We start from the raw sequence: 22539 nt of genomic DNA, 5'->3' as shown, positions 1-22539 counted from the left end.
CATTTTCCTATGGCAGTGCAAGCCTCTGTTTATGATCGGCGTCTGAAAAGATGCCACACCAAAGTACAATTCCAATTTTCCTTTCGAAGCAATGCTCCATCTTTCCCCAAGTACTATGTAGTCCACAGCGAAACCAACATGCCAGTAAAAAAGCTATCTCTATTCCTTGTAGCCAAATGCCTGAAAGATTAAATCGGACTGACATACAAAGCCTCCAAAATGTCTAGCGGGGACCTCCTCCTAGAACTGAATGATAAAGATCAAGCAGAGAAGCTCTCTGAACTTACCAGTATTGGCGACGCGACAGTGACAGTTTCAGCTCACAGAACGCTTAATACAAGCAGGGGAGTAATATCTGAAGAAAACTTTATTAGCTTAAGCGATGAGGAACTGCTGAAAGGTTTCCAGGAACAAAATGTTACTAAGGTACAAAAAATAGTAATCCGTAGAAACGACCAAGAAATCCCCACCAAACATGTTATACTCACCTTCGGAACAAGCATAATGCCTACTTCACTCGATGCAGGTTATGTTAAAGTCAATGTGAGGCCATACATCCCGAACCCCAGACGATGTTTCAAGTGCCAAAGGTTTGGACATGCTTCACATGCATGCCGAGGACAAACAACTTGTGCTAAATGCAGCTCCAACGATCACTAATCGGAGAATTGCACCTGTTCCCACATTGTGTTAACTGCAAAGGAGATCATCGTGCTTACTCGCGGTCTTGCCCTTGCTGGAAAAAAGAAAAAGAAGTAATTGCACTAACTGTAAAAGAAAAAATCTCATTTATGAAGCCAGAAAGCGGCTATTGTACCTTCCGTGAAGAAGTTGCGCTGATGTGACGCAGATGGGGGCAGCGTCACAGAGGTCTCAGGAGTCCTGAGACCATGCATAGTGGTCCTGCAGTGACCCCTCCTGCCCCCGTGGTGGAAGCAGCCGGCACTGCTCCATCCTCTTCAAAGGCCCTGCTGACACCAGTCCCGAGGCAGGGCCCTAAGATCAAGCGAACTCCAAGGCCCGAGACACGTGTCTCGGCGCCAAATTCTCTGTCTCCAGCGCCTCAGAGAGAGCGATGGAGGTTGACACAAAAACCCCGGTGTCATTGACACCGAAGAACAAGTGCTCGCTCGAGCGCGGTAAGAGGGACAGAATCCCAATAACCACTCAAAATAAGAAAGCGATAACTTGAAGGTTATCGCTCATTTGTATTAGCTTTTTATGTGAAGCATACTAGCCGCACAACCACGCTCTTCCTTGCTGCACTGCGCGGCCGCGTAGCTACCATATGACGTCATAACAGCTGCAAAAGCGGAGGCTCAACTCGTGCGCTCGCTTGCGGCCGCGTAGCTACATAGCCGGGTCTCAGCTCGTGTGCTCGCCTGCATGAGTTGTTTTTTCGTCTAGCCGAACCAAATATAGCCAAGCAACAGCAGTTCAACAGGCTAAACAGTGGTTCAACAACTAAAATAAAGGCTAGTATGCTTCGCATCCTGGGCTTAACCTTAGCTAAGCCACAGCCATTTTTTTAAAATCCATGTCACCTAACATCCCACCTTTTAGTTTTTTCGTAGTGCCATTTCTGACCTTTCAATTTCAGAATGGCTTTTATTATCTGTTGGAATTGTAGAGAGCTTTTACACAACTTAGGTGACATCAAAGACATGTTAAGTAACTTTTCTCCTGTGGCCTGGTGCTTACAAGAAACAAACTTAGGCGAAAAGCACAAAAACATATTAAAAGGCTTCACTGTTGTACGGCGTGACCATACTCAGGCGAACCGGCTTTCAGGTGGTGTAGCTATTGTTCTACAGAGCGGCATTGCAGCTATAGAAGTTGCCATTAATACTCGCTTAGAAGCCGTTGCTGTCACGGTTTTAGCACATAAAACGGCGAAGACTTTGGCCTGGAGGTTTCAGCCTCCCGACCACACCTTCAGCTGTCTCCCGGTGCACGACCACGCTGCTCCGTCTTCCAAACCACTCTGCCTGCTCACCGAGCTGCCTCGTCCCTCATCACGCTCCGGCGACCCAAGTGACCAACCGGTCCGGTGGGCTCGGGAACTATGGGGAGCCCTGTTCCCCATCGCCATGCGAGCGGCGTTGCGGGTGCGACAGCAATGGCGGCCAACTCGAGAGGGGCGCGGCCACGCACTTTGTGACAGCACTTTCTTTCGCTCAATTTCGATGCGATATTCGAATTCGGAGGGTTGAAAACCATTACGTACAGCTCATCACTCATTTTTTCTGGAAAACCTTTCAGCTTCCCTTTAATCTCAACCAAGTAGCGTCCCCTTGTTGGGCTCAGTGCTGGGTGGCTACCATGGCCTCTGAAGTTTTCACGATTTACATGGCAAACACTTCCCCCCCACCCCCGCCTCCATATAGCCCTCAAAAACGAGGGCATACAGAAGCAACATTCCGGTTCTCTTTGAAACCGAACCAAGACACCATCTTAAAGTACCACGTCCTTCACAGTGAAGGCTATTTGTAGTTTCGACTTTTGGGCCTCCTTCTGTATATATACTATGCACCGTGTACTGTAAATACAAAATGAAAACTTTGAAAAAAAAAAGCGTAGGAAAACTATCATCTTTCCACACATCAATAGTCAATCAAACACGATCAGACCGGGCAACAAAGCATCAAAGATGGCAAACAGAGACCTCCTCCTTGAACTGACAAAGAAAGACCGAGTCGGTAAAATTGCTGAACTCACAACTGTCGGGGACATTAATGTCAATCTCTCCTCATCACTCGCTCAACACAAGCAGAGCAGTAACATTAGAAGAGGATTTCCTGAATCTCGGTGATGAAGAGCTCCTTGAGGGTTTCCAGGAGCAAAATGTAATTAAGGTACAAAGAATAACAGTTTGGCGAAACGACCAAGAGATCCCCACAAAACACTTGATACTCACATTTAGTACTAGCCCAGTTCACTTGACGCAGACACTTGAAAATCGACGTCCGACCATACATACTGTACTCGAGACGGTTCTTCAAGTGCCAGAGGTTCGTGCATGCATCACAATCATGCAGAGGAAAAGAAACATGGATGAAGTGTAGTGCCAATGGCCATCCATCTGACAACTGCAATGCTCCTGCATAATGTCTGAATTGCAAGGGCGATCACCTAGCTTACTGACGGAGCTGCCTTTGCTGGAAAAGAGGAAAAACTCATTGCAATCACTGTAAAGGAAAATATCTCATTCTGTGAAACGAGGAAAAGGCTAGGGCACTTACCTCAAGTAAGCTATGCCAGTGTGGTGGGGGCAGCGCTAGACCAGTTTTCGGAGTCTACAGGGTCCACACAAGGTGTGCCTGTGGAAACTTCATCTGCCCCCTTGGTAGTGGCAGCCAATGCTGCCCCACCGCTTCCAAAGGCTCCGGAGACCACGGTCTTGCAGGGCTCTATGACAACTCGAACATCAAGGTCTGAGGCATGTGCCTCAGAGTCAATCTCTCAGTCCTCTAGTGCCTCCTGACAGAGCAGTAGAGGTCAGTACCAAAACACCAGTGTCATTGACACCGAAAGACCAGCGCTCTCTCAAGCACGCAAAGAGGCATAAACTTCCTATATCTGCTCCAAAAAGTACAAGTATACTAACAGTTACCATTTTTATCCGCAGTCCATTTTTAAACATATGTTACCTATAATATGTATTTGACTAATTCCTGTTTGTATATTCTTGAGTCTGTTCCATCGTGGCTTCTATTATACAGTGGAACTGCAGAGGTCTACACATAACTTAGGTGACATAAAAGACATTATATATATTTTTTTTCCCAGTTGCCTTTTGTTTACAGGAAACAAACCTATGCCCCAAAAGCTGGAATTCTTAAAAGGTTCTTCTGTCTTTAAAAAAGACAGAAAACACCAGCTGACTGTCTGGTGGAGTTGCCATTGTCGTGAAAGGCGGCGTTCCTACCCTAGAAATTAAACTGAATACTCATTTCGAAGCAGTTGCTATCACTATTCTCTCTTTTAATACTATAACAGACTGTTCTTTGTACTTACTATCCCACGACAGTGTAAATGTGAAAGATCTTGAAAAGCTGATTGAACAGCTATTGGGCCCTTTTACACTCATAGGTGATTTTAATGCCCATTGTACTCTTTGGTAAACTGAGAAAACTGACCAAAGAGGACAACTGAGAAAATTTTATTCTAACAATATCTGTCTTAAACTCATGAGCACCTATAATTTTAGCTGTCTTGATTTAGCTTTCTCTTCATCTTCTCTTTTTATTGATTTTAAGTGCGAAGTGTTGGACCATCCATACAGCAGTGACCACTTACCTGCCGTAATCAAAGTCATCAGCTTTACTCATCATCACTTGCAGACCATGCCATTGGAAGTTCCAACTCGCAGACTGGCTGCTTTTCACAGAAATTTCCAAACTTGAAGAACATTTTTTAGCCGACCTAGGTGTCGATGAGATTAGTGAAACTTTTACTAATTGCATAATCACGGCAGCCAAAAGAGCCATGCCATTGGAAGTTCCAACTCGCAGACTGGCTGCTTTTCACAGAAATTTCCAAACTTGAAGAACATTTTTTAGCCGACCTAGGTGTCGATGAGATTAGTGAAACTTTTACTAATTGCATAATCACGGCAGCCAAAAGAGCCATATCCCAGTCTTCTGAACAACATAAAAAAAAAGAAAAACTAAACCCGTAGTGGACAAAGGAATGTACGGAAGCCAAAAAAGAACAGAATACGGCCTGGGGCAATCTTCGTAGCAACCCAACATACAACAAACCTAGTGAACTTCAAACAGAAAAAAGCCCATGCACGATACATTCGTAGGCAAGCCGAAAAACACTCTTGGCAGAAAAACATCTCCTCAATTAATAGTTCAGTCACCTCCAAGTGCATGAGGGAACAGGTAAAGAAATTTGAAAAGGATTACTCATTCTACACAATTTCTTTACTCTCAAGTCCTCGTATACAAACAATACTCGAAGAACAAGCAAACATTCTGGAAGAATACTTCTACAGTGTATCAAGTTCTGCCAACTGCTCAGACACATTTGATACAAACACTGTTAAAGAACAATTAACAACAACAAGTGCAGCCGATGAACCATACAATGCTCCCCTCACATTCACAGAATTAAATAGTGTACTTTCAGCTGCAAAAACTGCAGTTGGTATGGGCTGCATTCGCTGCACCATGTTTGCCCACTTGTCATAAACATCCGTAAAAGCATTACTAAAATCCTTTAACAAGATCTGGGAAACTGGAAAAGTGCTGAAAGCATGAAAAAATGCTGTAATTATACTTTCAGCAAAATCTGAAGAACTCCCAACATCCCCCAGCGGCTACCATCCGATTCCTCTCGCCAGTTGTTTGGAAAAGCCATACGAATGTGTTGTGAACACCAGACTAACTTTTATCCTCAAAACGGAAAAGTCCTTAAGAGGAAGCTTTAGCTCGGGTGCTCCTATCTAAATACATGTAAAAGGAGAATTCGTTTTTCTCGGCAACCTGACGAGGTTTGTTGCATTTAAAGGAAAAACAAATTCTAGTGACTGTTGGTTTCAAACTTTTGAGTTAGGTCGTCAATTTTTTATTATAGATTGGCAAAAATAAAAAATTTTCAAAAAACGAAACTATGAAGTTTACAACTCTAACTCGACAACGAAAAACTATAATACAATTCTGGGAATTGCACCTAATAGGACATCTAAAGTGGACAAAATTGATATGCTGCACATGAATATGAAAAATTTTAGTAATATGGAAATACAGCTTTTGCAGAACCCTTGTAACCAACGTAACAAATTCACGTAAGATGTAAAATGACATATCGAATTTCTCCGCTTTGAATGATCTAATGGATGCCGTTTACAGAACCGTAATATCTGTTCTTGATGCAGAGCTATGAATTTGTTAACTTTGTGCTTCTATTTTTTTCGAACGGTCGAATATTTGAAAATCTTTTTAACAAAATGCAAGCCCTAAATCGAAATTCCGCTTCCAACAGTCACTAGAATTTACCTTTCTCTCTCAAATGCAACAAATTTCATTAAAATTGGTCAAGGGTTTATCTCAGAAAAATGTTTTTGCGTTTTACATGTCTTTGAATAGGCCGCGTCGCAGTTGGGCCCAAGCTAAAGCTTCCTCTTAAATATGGGTCTACCCAAGAAAACGGTGTGCCTCAGGGCTGTGTTTTAAGTACAATTTTGTTTCTGGTTAAAATGAACTCTGTTAACAAGGTCATACCATATACCCTTATGCATTCTCTTTACGTTGATGATCTCCAAATTGATTTCTGCGCATCTAACATAACAACATGTGAACAGCAGATCCAAATCACTCTAAACAAATTGACACAATGGGCTAATACAAACGGCTTCCATTTTTCATCGGAAAAAACTGTTGCTGTGGTCTCTCAGAAGAGGGACTTACAACTGGACCCCTTCCTGAAACTAAATCAAATGGTACTGCCAGTTAAACAAGTACACAAGATTTTAGGGGTCATATTTGATAAAAAGCTAAATTTTTTTTACACACATTAATAACCTAAAGGTTCAAACAGATAAGGCACTCAATGTCCTAAAAGTCCTGTCGTGGAAGCACTGGGGTTCTGACCATAAACGTCTCCTACATATTTATCCTTCTTTGTTACGTAGCAAACTGGACTATGGATGCATAGCATATGGTTCAGCCAGACAATTGTACCTTAAGCAGTTATATCCCACGCATAATAAAGGACTACGCTTAGCAACCGGTGCCTGTAGGACCTCACCCATTCCCAGTTTGTATTCCGAGACTAATGAACCGTCTTTAGATCACAGAAGAAAGCAACTCGGGTTGACATACATTCTAAGAGTTCGCTCATCACCAGACCATATTTGCCATAACATTATCACGCACAGTGACAAACGACTATGCTACCCAAACAAACCAAATACTATAAGACGACTCACACTTAGATAAGAAAAATGCCATGACTACAGTGTCCCTGCTGAAGCACTTTCTGTCACTCGAAGGCCAACTAGAATAGCTCCTTGGAATGAGTTCATGAAATTTCTAGATTTTTCATTGACGCATAAAAAAAAGATATGCCTCATGAACACATATTACAGAAATTTCGCACAGTGCAAGACATGTACGAAACTACAAAGAATTTTACACCAATGGCTTGAAGATGCTCATTTATGTCAGAAGCAGCGTATTTTTGAAGATACGTGGGAACACACAGTCAGACTACCGAAATCAAGGGTCAGTTTTCAGTTTTCACTGCTTAATGCTACGCCTTGTGGATGGCAGCTCATAAGATTATCAATGCCAAAAGCAAAAAATTTATAATTTATACAGATTTTTAAGTGCACTTAAGGCTCTGAATACACAATCACAGTACGAAGCCATCATAGGCGACGTCCTACATATACTAACACACCTAAGTAAAAGCCAGACCATTCATTGCTGCTGGGTCCCAAACCACGTTGGGATACCCAGAAATGAGAAAACAAATCAATGTGCAACAAGGATAAGAATTCTAAATGTTTGAGGAGTTAACATACCTGTTAGGGATTCAAGCTGTTCGTAAGGCACTACTCTAACTGGCAATGCAAATGGAAATTGAAAGAGAACAATAAACATCAGCTCATTAAACCTCTCCTTGGGGAGTGGAAAACATGCTACCATCAAGAAAGCGTCATCAAAGTAACTCTTTGTCGACTCCACGTTGGCCACACACAAATCACACATAATTACTTATCGAGAGAGGAGGAAAAGCCAACATGTGACAAATGCCATGAACCGTTAACAGTAATGCACATTCTAATAGCATGTCCGAATCTCGCAATGTGTAGGCAAAAGTACATCCGCACATTGCACAAGTCACACACCCCATTTCACCCCATGTTGATGTTAGGAGATGATGCACTGATACCTCTGACTGATGCGGCTGGCTTTTTAGACTAAACATTTTTAAGTAAGCCTTAATTACTGCAGGGTATGCTACATTTACTAAAAAAATTTTATCGCCCTATGTCTGGGGCAGCATAGCCTTAGTCGCTTTTGCTCCAATAAACCCAATTGAACTAACTAATCGAGAAATTTGATGTCAATTTGAGCATTTCTTCATGTGTTTTTACTCTCTGCACCTTCGTCCATTTTTGGTACCATGTTTCAGTCACGCCGCCACCAGATTTTCGCGAAATGGCATTAATAATCATAATATATAATGACATAATATATTATGCCAGGGTAGGCAAGAAGCAGGCTGGAGACAAGTCAGTCGGGGAATATGGCATGGGCTCTAGGAATAGCAGGGTAGAGTTATTAGTAGAGTTTGCAGAACAGAATAATATGCAGATAATGAATACCTTCTTCCGCAAGTGGGATAGCCGAAAGTGGACGTGAAGGAGCCCGAATGGCGAGACTAGAAATGAAATAGACTTTATACTCTGCGCTAACCCTGGCATCATACAAGATGTGGACGTGCTCGGCAAGGTGCGCTGCAGTGACCATAGGATGGTAAGAACTTGACTTAGCCTAGACTTGAGGAGGGAACGGAAGAAACTGGTACATAAGAAGCCGATCAATGAGTTAACGGTGAGAGGGGAAATAGAGGAATTTCGGATCAAGCTACAGAACAGGTATTCGGCCTTAACTCAGGAAGAGGACCTTGGTGTTGAAGATATGAACGACAATCTTATGGGCATGATTAAGGAATGTGCAATAGAAGTCGGTGGTAACTCTGTTAGACAGGATGCCGGTAAGCTATCGCAGGAGACGAAAGCTCTGATCAAGAAACGTCAGTGTATGAAAGCCTCTAACTCTACAGCTAGAATAGAACTGGCAGAACTTTCCAAGTTAATCAACAAGCGTAAGACAGCTGACTTAAGGAACTATAATATGGATAGAATTGAACATGCTCTCAGGAACGGACGAAGCCTAAAAGCAGTGAAGAAGAAACTAGGAATAGGCAAGAATCAGATGTATGCGTTTAGAGACAAAGCCGGCAATATCATTACTAATATGGATGAGATCGTTCAAGTGGCTGAGGAGTTCTATAGAGATTTATACGGTACCAGTGGCACCCACAATGATAGTGGAAGAGAAAATAGTCTAGAGGAATTCGAAATCCCACAAATAACGCCAGAAGAAGTAAACAAAGCCTTAGGAGCTATGCAAAGGGAGAAGGAAGCTGGGGAGGACCAGGTAACAGCAGATTTGTTGAAGGATGGTGGTGAGATTGTTCTAGAGAAACTGGCCACCCTGTATACTCAATGCCTCATAACCTCGAGCGTACCGGAATCTTGGAAGAACGCTTACATAATCCTAATCCATAAGAAAGGGATGTCAAAGACTTGAAAAATTATAGACCGATCAGCTTACTGTCTGTTGCCTACGAAGTATTTACTAAGGTAATTGCCAATAGAATCAGGAACACCTTAGACTTTCATCAACCTAAAGACCAGGCAGGATTCCGCAAAGGCTACTCAACAATAGACCATGTTCACACTATCAATCAGGTGCTTGAGAAATGTGCGGAATATAACCAACCCTTATATATAGCTTTCATTGATTACGAGAAAGCGTTTGATTCACTTGAAACCTCAGCAGTCATGGAGGCATTACAGAATCGGGGTGTAGACGAGCCGTATATAAAAATACTGAAAGATATCTATAGCGGCTCCGCAGCCACCGTAGTCCTCCATAAAGAAAGCAACAAAATCCCAATAAAGAAAGGTGTCAGGCAGGGAGATATGATCTCTCCAATGCTATTCACAGCGTGTTTACAGGAGGTATTCAGAGACCTGGATTGGGAAGAGTTGGGGATAAAGGTTAATGGAGAATACCTGGAGAGTAACTTGCGATTCGCTGATGATATTGCCTTGCTTAGTAACTCAGGCGACCAATTGCAATGCATGCTCACTGACCTGGAGAGGCATAGCAGAAGAGTGGGTCTAAAAATTAATCTGCACAAAACTAAAGTAATGTTTAACAGTCTCGGAAGAGAACAGTAATTTACAATAGGTAGCGAGGCACTGGAAGTGGTAAGGGAATACATCTGCTTAGGGCAGGTAGTGATGGTGGATCCGGATCATGAGACGGAAATAATCAGAATAAGAATGGGCTGGGGTGCATTTGGCAGGCATTCTCATATCATGAACAGCAGGTTGCCATTATCCCTCAAGAGAAAAGTGTATAATAGCTGTGTCTTACCAGTACTCACCTACGGAGCAGAATCCTGGAGGCTTACGAAAGGGGTTCTACTTAAATTGAGGACGCAACGAGCTATGGAAAGAAGAATGATGGGTGTAACGTTAAGGGATAAGAAAAAAGCAGATTGGATGAGGGAACAAATGCGATTCAATGACATCTTCGTTGAAATCAAGAAAAAGAAATGGGCATGGGCAGGAAATGTAATGAGGAGGAAGATAACCTAAGGTCATTAAGGGTTACTGACTGGACTCCAAGGGAAGGGAAGCGTAGCAGGGGGCGGCAGAAAGTTAGGTGGGCGGATGATATTAAGAAATTTGCAGGAACGACATGGCCACAATTAGTACATGACCGGGGTTCTTGGAGAAGTATGGGAGAGGCCTTTGTCCTGCAGTGGGCGTAACCAGGCTGCTGCTGATAATGATAATGACTTAATTTCCATCTAGGAGAGGAAAGAAAGAGAAAAAGTCTGACATGGCTGGTCTCCCCAGTGAGAAAATGTGCATACTTTTTAATTCTTTTTAAGTAGGTGAGCAGTGGTTAGTCGACCTGACATTGGTATTGAAATAAGCAAGAGTAGTTAACATTATTATAAACAGGGTGCACAGAAACAAAACACTAGTTAGAGTATTCAGCATACAGCATTTCACACAGTTCAGTTCGATCAGTACATATCGTTAGGCTGTGTGGCAGAACCAAAGAGAAGAAGAAGAAATGCCTAACTGCCCGCGATCTCGTCTCTGCACCCCTTCGATCACCTTGTAAATAAACCCATCTCATCCATAACAATATTATACGCTAATATCACTGCAAAAAGTAAGAATAACTAAATTGCATACACAACATCTGAGGACAGCTATGCACTTTACATCAGTTATGAATGCAAAATAATTGTCTTATTGAATGCTGCTGAACAGTCCTTCAAGATATGAACTCCTCATGGGCAAGCAGGTGCGTTGAGGCACTTGGCCAACGCCTCCTAGATAGCACAAGGCTGGTGCACTTCGATCCGTGATGTCATGCTACCTTGCCCGACTGCCATAGGATCTAATGGCGACGCTCCCAATTAAGCTGCACTGATTTTGACATCACCGCTTTCGTCATGCCGGGCTTGGCAATAGAAATTTTGGTCCACGTAGCATGATATCATAAAGAAGAGTGCACAGGCCTGCTATCTAGGAGGCGCTGATTTAGCCCATTGGGTAAGACACTCGGCTTCTGAGCGTTGGGTCGTAGTTTTGAAACTCACTACTGGCAATGTTCTTTATTTTGAATTTATTATTTTGTTATACATTAATCTCTTTATAGCCATTACTGAGGTGAAATTGGAATGCGGGCAAGAGCTTGCGCAGACAAGAAACGTGTAGATAACACAGGCATTTGGAGAGAGAGGGTAATGTGGCATCGCAGCGATGACCTCTTTCCTCCTGCAACACCTGGCGCGCCAGTGCAGCAGCAGGTGTTTCCTTTTGCCCGCTCTGCCCCGTTGAGGCGTGCACATGACGTAGCATCGCAGCTAATGGGAATTTAGGTGCCGTTTTGCTGCTACAGACGCCGGCTTTTTCACTTAATGGGCCATTTGATGCTTTCGCATCAACCATCTATTAGAAAATAAGCAATACAGGGGAAACATTTTGATTAACTTGAGAGACAAATTTTGGATTTCTTTTTTAGGCGTTGTTGGGTCCGTATCACTCCCATAGAAGTTAAGCATTTTTAGTGGTGTGTGGTTTAACATGGTGTTTGCCAGAAGTTGTTCTGTGTCAGTGTACTTTCCAAATGTCTCAACTTCCTGTCACATATTTAACCTCATTCTTTAAAATCATAATGGAATATACAAAAGTTGGGAAATGTTCGTTTTTAGTTCTATTTTATTGTCAGATTAAATAGTAATTATATATGTCATGCACTGGGCATTACATCTCCATTAAAAATTGGTGCTGAGGGATGGTCATCTGTAAAGGAGATATTTGTAGAACATTTTGCTGCAATCTTTTAACTACCATAAGTGCTTAGAATAGTGCATACTGCTGAATCCATGGGTAACTGTTTAAACTGATTTCAATTAGAATTGGCCTCCTCTTAATGCTCCACCATTAAGCTGCGTGTAACAGCTGTCTTCCATACACTTTCTTGGGCATTTGTGTATGTGTGTACTATATCTAGCCTCGTGAGCATTTGCCGGTGCCACTCATGGCCATGGCAGTGGATGTGGAACATCTTTTCACCTGCAGGCGCCGCATAGTACATAAACTTATGTTTAAAATTTTAACACGAAAGTGTTTTATGTCGGGGTCCACGATCAATTTCCTGCAACGGACGTGACGTCAGGAGTGAACACACAAAATATGAATTCTTGACAGGGATGGTGCCTCTCAGCGGTGGAGCGGTGGAGTGAAGTATTGCATCATGACACTAACGAGCTTCGATAGTGAGCGCTTCGGCAATCTCAATGCAGCAGAGGCTCCAATGCAGCGCTATTCTCCTGAAGTGATGACACAGTCTTTGCTTACGGTTTGTCATTCACATTGTATTAGCCTGTGACCCCCCGTTATCTGTGGAGTTCAGCTTCAACATGCATCAGCAGCGCTTACATGTCACCTACTGCTTTGCTTGTGGAGACACCAACTAAGAAAACTGCTGTGCTAAGCAGTGCATAAAGGCAACGACATCGATGGGTGAATCTCGCTTTGGTCCGGCAAGAGACTCGCTGGCATGAAGCAGAATGCCTTTGTGCATTCACAGCATACGCTATAAACTCTGCCACTTGCATTCCTGAAGCTGAGAGTGTCACAACTCGGCTGGCTGCCAAAGACACTACAGAGCTGGGCTAAAATGCTTGTATATTCGCCAGTGCGACTTGACAGCAGGACACCGCGCACCAAGCAATATGGTTGCCGACCCGCAAATCATGTGCCTTTCGCTGCAGTGGACCGTGAGTTGGCGAAGCGATTTGCTAATTACCCGTTCAGTTTTGTTTGTACAGTTTGCAAATGCCTGTGGTTTATGGCGGATATGCACTGTGCTCTGGCATGTGCAATGCAGTGTCTTCAGGGGATGTTTCCAGCTCGCAAGTCGTTCGACAACTTTCACTGGTTTGACAATTGTTGAGGCTTCCTCTGTGGTAGGGTGCCACTGATGGCTACTTGCAAATGAATTCTTTACATGCAATAAACATGCAACAGCTTCTGTGAAGACACGTTTAACTTTCATGTTCTACCGATTCCTATGAAAGAGGGATCAACCATATTTCTCTTCCTCACATTTCTGTCTATTTTTTTTTAACTGTGTGTTGCAGGCCGCAAGCAGGCAGATCTGACAGGCCAGCGGCTGAAACACTTGGGAGTCCCTTTCTCGCGACTTGTTCACTCGAGCATGACACGAGCCATCGAAACGGCCGAGATCATTCACAAGCACTTGGAAGCGCTTCCCATGGAATCATGCGAGTTAATTCGGGAAGGGGCCCCTGTGCCTCCCGAACCTCCGTTTGGAACCTGGAAGCCTGAAGCCAAGGTGGTTGCAGGAGTTCTCAATATGCATTAGTACGAGGGTGTGAAAGTCGACTAGTTAACTTGTCAGGCAAATAGGGCAGACAACAGGACAAGGAAAGCTTAACATATAGGCTTGCTATACACATACAGAAGAAAAATTTATATCATTCACTTTGTACACTCTAGTTTATTGGTCTCGCATATCTTGCGAGTCTCCTAAATTTTCCGTGAGGTCTGCAATTTGAGCTCACTTTAGGATTTTACAAATGTGGCATCAATTCAATATTTATGAAAAGTAAATTCCCTTCTCAAAAAGTTTCGCCACTGGTATTCGAACCTTAGTCATTAGTGAAGTCTTGTGATAGTGAAAGGACACAAAAGGGTTACCTGCTTCTAGCAAGTTTATGCAGACAAGCTCCTGAACAATGCAAAATTGGCAATATCAAAGTAGCTGAACAAGTCGCTGTGATCTAACAACAGTGTGTTGCTTGTCAATCCTTGTTCCAAGTTTGGTGCTGCTTGTGTACTGCCTGTTTTAACTCACTGTCAACTCTTTAAAGATGAGGCATATAAATACCTGAAAAAATTGTTTATTTTCTTCTAAATCTGCAAAACACATTGAGAATAAGCATAATCAATGAAAAGAAAAACAATGTTTTGTAGAAACATTTTCAGCAATAGAAGGGAGATCTTGCATCGGTCTGCCTCCTCAGACCGTGCTTTTGAAAGAATGCAAGCCACATGTCGAACTTCTTCCTTGTCCTGTGTTCCTGCTCTAAACCAACAAATGACACTTGTTGCCTGCCGTTCAGTGTTGGCCGATGACATGTAGCAACAAACTTGCTACTCAACACCGAAACTTGGCTAGGAAATAAATTTTTTCTGCTATGTTGCCTGTAGGCTATACTCGTCCATAAAGGGTTATTAAAGTGTAGGTATATTCCTTAAAAAAAGTGAAAAAGCATGTGCCCAGGGAAAGCTTAAAAAAAAATGCATGCTATTCGCTCATCCCCTCCTACTTCTATCTTGTTCTAGGTCTGCCTGATTTTTTTAATATTAAGGTTCATAGCTTGGCAGGTTTACTGCCACATTTATTAAGTTTATTAGTGAATCATCATCAATGAATCATTCTGCTTCTTGTTATTTTTTTTATTTCAGTTTTGGTGTGTTTCCAAAAAAGTTTTTCCAATTCCATTTTTCCAATAGTGTGGGCACCCCTCACTTATGCATTCCTAAGAAAAATGGAAGCATTGCTCTTAACTGCTTCTTTGCTGGCCTTGCAGCTGTAGTAGTGATAAAGCCTATATGCATCAGTTGCTTCTTTAAGCATTTGATTAAAGTATGCAGCATATTTTTCTGATACATTTCGTATGCAATGACTGCGTTCAGTCTTTCTTTCTTGTTTTCTATGTGCTGTTTGCCATGCTATTCATTAGCCCCCGTGCAGTGGGCCTCCATTTTGCCTGCCTGGGGGATAAGCTAAAGTGGTTGCTTCGTGCTTGGGAAGATTGAGGCCACATTCCAAGTTAAAATTTGGCAAGCCAAAGCGGAAATGGAACTGGTTGAAAAAGTCCTTTAGCCTGCTATTGAAACCTTGTAGCAGTAGTGGTAGCAATTAGTAAACACATGGTACTTTTGGCTTACTGATTTCAGGCCCAAAGTGCTATAACAAAACATGCAAAAGTTTGTGCCGACTACAATAACTCACAACCAACCTCAGAAGAGCCTTGTCACAGAAATATTTAGCAAAAGTACTAAAGAGCCTCTTGCTCTGCTAGCATTCCAAAAAGCAGTCGCAATTTTCATCTTTCAGAAGTTGTTTTGTTCAATGGATGATGGGAGATATTTTTATGGCACCTTCAGTGTCACAATATCAGTCGACTGAGTAGAAAATGTTGAGCTGTATGTATATTTTCATAAATAGTGCATTTCAGCTACATTAACCTAGATATATCTTTATTCCGCTAGAGTTTGTGTGACCCTGTACTATTTGTGTCGAGATTTTACCGTATTGTGACCTGAAAATTTTTAAACTCTGCAGCTTTCCTTTTTGAGAAACTTGCATGAGTTTCCTTGGTAGCTTTGTGTTAGCTTTGTGCTACTTTTGGGCGGATGACAATTTTTCCCTTTCATGAAGTATCCTCTGTCTTATGGATTCCTGCAGAGCTGGGCCAATATGATGTAATGATTCCTTTTGCTTAATTTTGTTTCTTTCTTATCATCTTCCATTCAAGGCTGGCTGATCTTTGCTTTAATGTGGGTGCAGTGTGGCTCAGACCTGTGGCAGAGTGTAACAAGCAATGGCATTGAAATATGCTTGCTACATTATCCAGGCCCTGATTTGTCATGTAATGCAAAACATGAGAGGTTCCAGATTCCCCCCCAAGCAATCTACCGTATAAGGTTGGCAAGAGATTCCCTGCCATTTTTTACTGCAATTGTGCATGCGGAGGTTGTGCAGGTTTATCGTTTCCACTGTAACCTGTGCTCCATAGTTGTAGCCTCGCGAATTGCCACAATATTTGGAGGATTGTGCACAATGCCAGCAAAAGGCTGTTTGAGAACTGGCCTGAGTAGGTGCACCTGTATTTATTCTATCATGGCTGGATCAGCCCATTGGCACAACGACATGTCCTTCACAAATGTGGAGGTAGCCTTCTTTGGTTTTTGGTTCTAAGATAAAGAAAAGGGCCTGTTTTGCTCTTCCTTTGTGCTGTTTATTGTGCACGTCATGCAGATATATTTTTCGTTACACTACTGCAGTCCTTTATTGCATCTCAACCTTGTGCACTTACCTTTTCTCATCCTATGTTTCTCCTTTTTGCATAAAACGTCGGAGCTATTGGAGCTGACTAAGGGGGTTGACCGTTGTTACCAGTTTTTTACAGACGGTGCCCGGATAGAAGCCGGCTTTCGCAAGTATTTCTACCGTGCAGCTCCCAGTCAAAGGGAGGACTCCCACGAGATCATCGTTTGTCATGCCAATGTCATTCGATACTGGATATGCAGGTGTGTGTGTGTGTGTGTGTGATGCTTCCCTGAAGCATGTGATTGTTTAGCATCCACTTTCAGACACACTTTGGTTACCTGTAACCCCATGCAGTGACTCAAGGGCTGTAGCAGTCTGTTGCTTACCACAGCTTCTTCAGTTCTGTGGAGCCATAAATCCAGTCACTCAATCAGCCAGCCGTTCACTGGTAGCTGTGGCTGTGTGCTTAAGACTGCTTGTAATGATCCCAGATATAATCATATGCTGATTTCAGTGACCGGTCTTTATTACCTTACACGAGGAGTTCTCCTCAAGCATGTTGGTCCCCAGGAAACCCTGCTAAGCTCCATGAAGTGCCAGGGAACCCTTCCGCTTCTAAGCACGCTTTTTACAGTAATTCGTGTTACATTTACATGCAAGAAATTCGGAAGCAAGGGCATTAAACAAATGTATGTTCACTGACGTGATAAATTTGTTTCAAAATGCAACTGAACTCGCTTTGCTTCCATGAATAAATCGATGTGAGGCTCAGTCTCACACTCTAGGCCAGCTTCACATTAGCTGCTGGTTTTTGCCGATTCCTATGCTTATTTTTCAGATAAGTTAGTATCGAGATTGCCTGTTCACAGGCATATGTTGTTGCAGATGGCAGGAGCACGTCCACTGCCTTACCAAACAGATGTGGGAACAAAGGAGCAGCCTACATCCAAAAGGCAACACTCTGGTAGCCAAATTTATCTTTAAGGGGTGGACCTGGATCCAGGATAAAAAGTTTTTTGTCTTTAGAGACATGAAATTTTCAGGACATGTTCAATCTTGTGTGCCGATTCCAAATACTATGCAATTAGATTTTTCTAAGTCGATGCAAAGAAAGTTGCAATTATTTTTGTGTTATAATTATGGGATGTGACGTGCAAAGAAAATGTGCTGAGGCAAGAGAGCTAATATTAAGCATGTATCTTCCTGAATGTTCAAAGAGTGCAAATTTGCATTTTAATGTTTATACGTGTAGTTTAGCTGAAGTTATGAAATCCCAAAGTAGTAACATTGCAAATGTTAATTTATATTGGTGAGTTTTACAAGACTTTCAAAGTGTTGCAATGTTCTAAAACACTGTATCGTAGCTTTTATGAACTCTTTGACTCTCTAGCATTAAGGCAAAAAAAGAAATCAAAAGAGAAAGACAGAAAGGGAAAGGCAGGGAGGATAACCAGAGGGGAAGATCCAGTTTGCCACCTTATGCTGGGGAAAAAAATCAAGAGGTTTGAATGAGTAGCAGGGACACAGTGCTATTCCCAAAATTTTAACACTTGGAAAAATAATGTTTGAGAAGAATGCAAAAATTGGTCTGCGAATATCTGAAAGTTTCGAATAACCAAATGAATAGTGTCCTATTCGATTTGGTCTTCAAATCGAATAGTCACTATTCGTAAGTGCGAATATTTTTCAAATACTTTTCGAATATTTCAAAGCGTCAACCACTACCCCTTGAACATAAATTGGAGCAAAAGCACAGTAAATTTTCACCCCTGCGGGGAAAGTATAGACATAAAACGTGAGAACTTGTGCAGTGGGGCTGGCTTATGTCCATTAGGCAGCCATATGCGAAAGGCTATAAAGTCAATATTCACGCTCGCTTGAGAGTCATGTGCATGTGTAGAAACTGCTTGTTTGTTCTTTATTATCCATTTCTGTTTAATGCCTTGCTTTAATTTTTGTTTTTTTAATTCTTTGGCGAGTATCCCAGCAAGAACTGGCTGTCACGTGAGAAGTGTAATGCTTTGTATTTGCACAAAATGCGTAATTTGTGAAGTTAGAATATGTAATCATTATAGTAGTCTAAATGTGTGTGATTGGTACCTGTATGAGCAATAAGGAAGAATTGAAACTGAGAAAAAAAGATCTCGCATAAGCTCCTCTGGGAGTTGTCTAAGTATGCGTAAGCATTGTGCCATTTGCTCATCTCCACGTAGCCCGGTGTCATTTATCAATATTATGAAACTTGATCCGACCAGTATAAACGACAGTGTTGCAGCGATACCAACTGGCGCGGACAGCAGTGCAAGGTGCGCTGATGACTTTCCGATCATTATAAGCCGTTATCGCTCTTTAGCGCCTTGGCCATCCTCATCGAACCATTATCATCCGTGGCCAACCGTACTCCGGCACTGGCTGTGTATGGCACGGCCGCGCAGGCCTCCATCTTGAAAGCGATCTGCGATGCTGCTGACAGCTTCCCACAGTGTTTTTGCCGCTTACTTAGCCTTGAAGAGAGGCGCATGCGCCTATATCTTGAAAGCGATCTGCGAAAGTGGCAGAGTGAGGTGTATGCTGAGAGCTATGCGAGTGGTGTCTTCTCGCCACTTTGTTGGCGTTGAAGCAAAAGGCTGCACGAAGGTGAATCCGCTTGCTGCTGCAGTCGCTAGCTCGAAAGCGATTCTCTTACGGGACTGACGGAGGAATAGTTTTCTTGTTGGGTAAGCACAGAAATGCTTACGCATTTAAGAAACTGATCAGATGGAATTTCATTTGCAAATCATGTCTGTAATGTGAAAAGTGTGACACATTACCCATAGGGATACACAGGCCTCCATACAAGATGCATGGTGAAGCCTATGGTAGGGATAGGCCAACTAAAACTTGCGGGGTGGGCGAACGATGCTTCATAACATACTATGCAATGACAGAAACTTGCTAACATTAAGAATACTAGGATGTGAACATTTTATAATTATTGTGATAACACCTGTTCATTATCTGAAAACTATTCAGTATTTGATTCAATTCTCTTTTGGCACTATTTGTATTCGATTCAGTCTCAAAAATCACTATTCGCACACCCCTAAACACCCCTAAAAAAATCAGAATAATAAGAATAGGCTGGGGTGCGTTTGGCAGGAATTCTCAGATCATGAACAGCAAGTTGCTATTATCCCTCCAAAGAAAAGAGTATAACAGCTGTGTCTTACCAGTACTCACCTGCAGGGCAGAAACTTGGAGGCTTACGAAAAGGGTTCTACATAAATTGAGGATGACGCAATGAGATATGGAAAGAAGAATGATGGCTGTAACGTTAAGAGATAAGAGAAGAGCAGATTGGGTGAGGGAGCAAACGCACTTTAGTGACATCTTACCTAGTTGAAATCAGGAAAAAGAAATGGGCATAGGCAGGGCATGTAATGAGGAGGGAAAATAACCAGTGGTCATTAAGGGTTACAGACTGGATTCCAAGAGAAGGGAAGCGTAGCAGGAGGCGGCAGAAAGTTAGGTGGGCGGATGATATCAAGAAGTTTGCAGGGACAACATGGCCACAATTAGCACCGGGGTAGTTGGAGAAGTATGGGAGAGGCCTTTGCCCTGCAGTGGGTGGAGCCAGGCGGATGATGATGATGTAATAGTGAGAGGAATATGGAGAGTGGTCTGAATTTGAGGCTTTGAAGAGTCTTCGCTTTTCAAGTTTAAAATGCACCATTTTCATCCCTATCATTAACATTTTTCTCTCATTCCAGTTTAAGAATGGCGCAACATGTTTATAGTACAGAAATGATGGACAGGGTCATGTCTGTGTTATAGCACCTTTCCTGTCCGACATGTTTGTGCTATACATTTTTTTCATCATTCTTAAGCTCGAATGATCTACCGAATAGCCAAGCAGTGAGTTTTCTTTCTCTTCTTACTCCCATTTCTCTTAGCCAGTGTGCTGGCATAGTGGCTGTGGCGTTGCGCTGCGAAGCCAGAACGCGCAGGAGCAAATCCATTCTGCGGCGGCTACATTTCGATGGAGGTGAAATGCGAAAACAGCCGTGTACAGTACATACGGCACACGTTAAGGAACCCCAGGTGGTCAAAACTAATCCGGATTTCCTCACTATGGCATACCTCACAATCAACTCGTGGTTTTGGCATGTACAACCCCAGAAATCAATTTCTCTTCCCCAGTGTTAGTCAGATGTTTGATTCAGGCTGATGTCTAATATGGGTATTACACGATGCACTTTTGATCATGATGAAGCCTGATCTGGATCAAATTTCTTGGTTGCAGCTGGTTCCTTTGCGCAGCTGTGCAAGGGAGGCAATCGCGATTGCGAAATTTGATCTGGATCGGGCTTGATAACAATCAATGGTGCGCCATGTGACACCGTTATAAGCTTTCTCTCTCTCACACTACGACCACTAGTGCCAAAGATATGTGCATCTTTGCTTTTGTGCGCAGGGCACTGCAGTTTCCTCCCGAGGCATGGTCACGCATCTCTCTGGCCAACTGCAGCATCTCTGTTGTGAGGATACCTCCCTCGGGGCGAGTGTCCGTGCGGTCACTTGGTGACACAGGCCACTTCCCTAGGGAAATGATTACGACCAGCTAGCCTCTTGGCCAATTAGGACCATAGTTGTTTGCGCTTATGTTTTTCAGGCTCCGGTGGTTTTGCACCTGATATATATGTATACAAAGCGGACAATAGTTTTTATACATTATAATTTTTTCGGACCGCCAAATCGCTATTGCAATTTACGCACATCTTAGTGATGACGCTTGGCTGTATAATTGTGTGGGAAATGCATTTTCCACAATAAAATAGAGTAGAATACGAAGGAGCAGTCTTGTGATTTTTGATGACATTGCCCGTTTCCTGATGGACGTGCAAAGACTGTCAATTGAGCTTGAAAAGATTTATTAGAGTGAAAGCTCTACTACATCATGTCTTGCAAGGTCACATTTATCGCTTCGCAATGACCTTGAGTTGCCAGAGCGCAAATGTGGCAGGTATGACTAAAGGTGCATTTATAGCCCAACATTATTGGCGCATGGGCGAGCATCGCTCGACGCCAGGCGTGTCAGAGCGCATTGGCCGCGTGGAGTTACGTTGGCTGCGCCAGTGCATTGAACCATCGGTCGAACTATAGACACTGTTGTTCTCGCCATCGTGAAATAACATGTGCGCACGCTCGCGTCACGTAGGACCATAATGGCTCTTTAATGGCTGATTCGCCAGCACTTGGTCGCTCAGTCTTGTCATGGATGACACGCTAGCTGGGTGGTCTGTGTGTGCTTCAGTGCAAGTGACAGGATGAATCTAATCATCCAGTAAATATAGCCAGACAGTATGCTGCACAATCTCAAGCAAAGGCGAAGCTGCCTGCTGAAACACCGGAGCAAAGGGAGGCCAGATTAACACGTTATAGAGAAGCTTACCAAGCGCTGAAGCATGCGAATATTGAAGGTAGGGCAACCACCACGGTCGTTCAGCAACACAAACTACAAGGACAAGGAGACGAAGCCATGGATACGAGCAACAGCACCCACAACGAACATTTCACGAACCACACCCTTCGGTTTACCGCAACCTCGACTGCGATGGCTTGGTTTCACCATGACTTCACTGACGACCTGTTCAGCAGCGTGTGTAACATGTGTGAAATAATGAAACTGTGTGCATAGTCATAGCAAAACTAAGTCGAGGAGACTTTTCGCTTGTGATAACAAGGTTTACGAGAGTTAAACCTCGGCCAACTTTTTTGCATAGGTCACCTAGGACAAGTACCAGACTGTGCTAATATGGTTTTATAAAAAAAAGAGTTGCATGCTTTGCTTGCAGATTGTCTTAAAACAGCATTCCTCATATAAATGCCAGTGAATGCTTGGCTTAAACCAATTCACAAATTGCGCAATACCAGAAATTTTAAAATGTAAATTGAATAGGAAGTTATTATTTGCTGTGTCATGCATTCGTGGAAGTGTGTGCGCCCAGTCTTATCGGACTTGAAAATTAGTGACGTCTTTGAGCTGTCTTCGAGATTGAGGTTAAAGGAAGCAGAGGTAATGTGACAAACATGTCTTGGCGAAAAATCGTACAACAGCCCGCATTTATGCTTAAAA

At 42.8% G+C, this 22539-nt stretch overlaps 1 protein-coding gene across 2 annotated transcripts in view; it reads left to right on the top strand.

The window, feature by feature from the left end:
- LOC135910664 (serine/threonine-protein phosphatase PGAM5, mitochondrial-like) overlaps nucleotides 1-21254 on the top strand; it is a 28676-nt gene extending 7422 nt beyond the window's left edge. The window contains exons 3-5 of one of the 2 annotated variants that reach the window (XM_065442698.2): nucleotides 13483-13697; nucleotides 16554-16684; nucleotides 20878-21254. In XM_065442698.2, coding sequence (XP_065298770.1) covers nucleotides 13483-13697; nucleotides 16554-16684; nucleotides 20878-21028 — 497 coding nt within the window. In that variant the 3' untranslated portion in view covers nucleotides 21029-21254. Of the gene's footprint in view, nucleotides 1-13482; nucleotides 13701-16553; nucleotides 16685-20877 lie in introns of both variants that reach the window. The other variant, XM_065442697.2, reaches the window with a different exon arrangement.
- The last annotated feature ends 1285 nt before the right edge of the window (nucleotides 21255-22539 follow it).

The sequence above is a fragment of the Dermacentor albipictus genome, chromosome 2 (assembly GCF_038994185.2).
Source record: "Dermacentor albipictus isolate Rhodes 1998 colony chromosome 2, USDA_Dalb.pri_finalv2, whole genome shotgun sequence".
Classification (NCBI taxonomy): domain Eukaryota; kingdom Metazoa; phylum Arthropoda; class Arachnida; order Ixodida; family Ixodidae; genus Dermacentor; species Dermacentor albipictus.
This window is presented reverse-complemented; position numbering and strand designations above follow the sequence as displayed.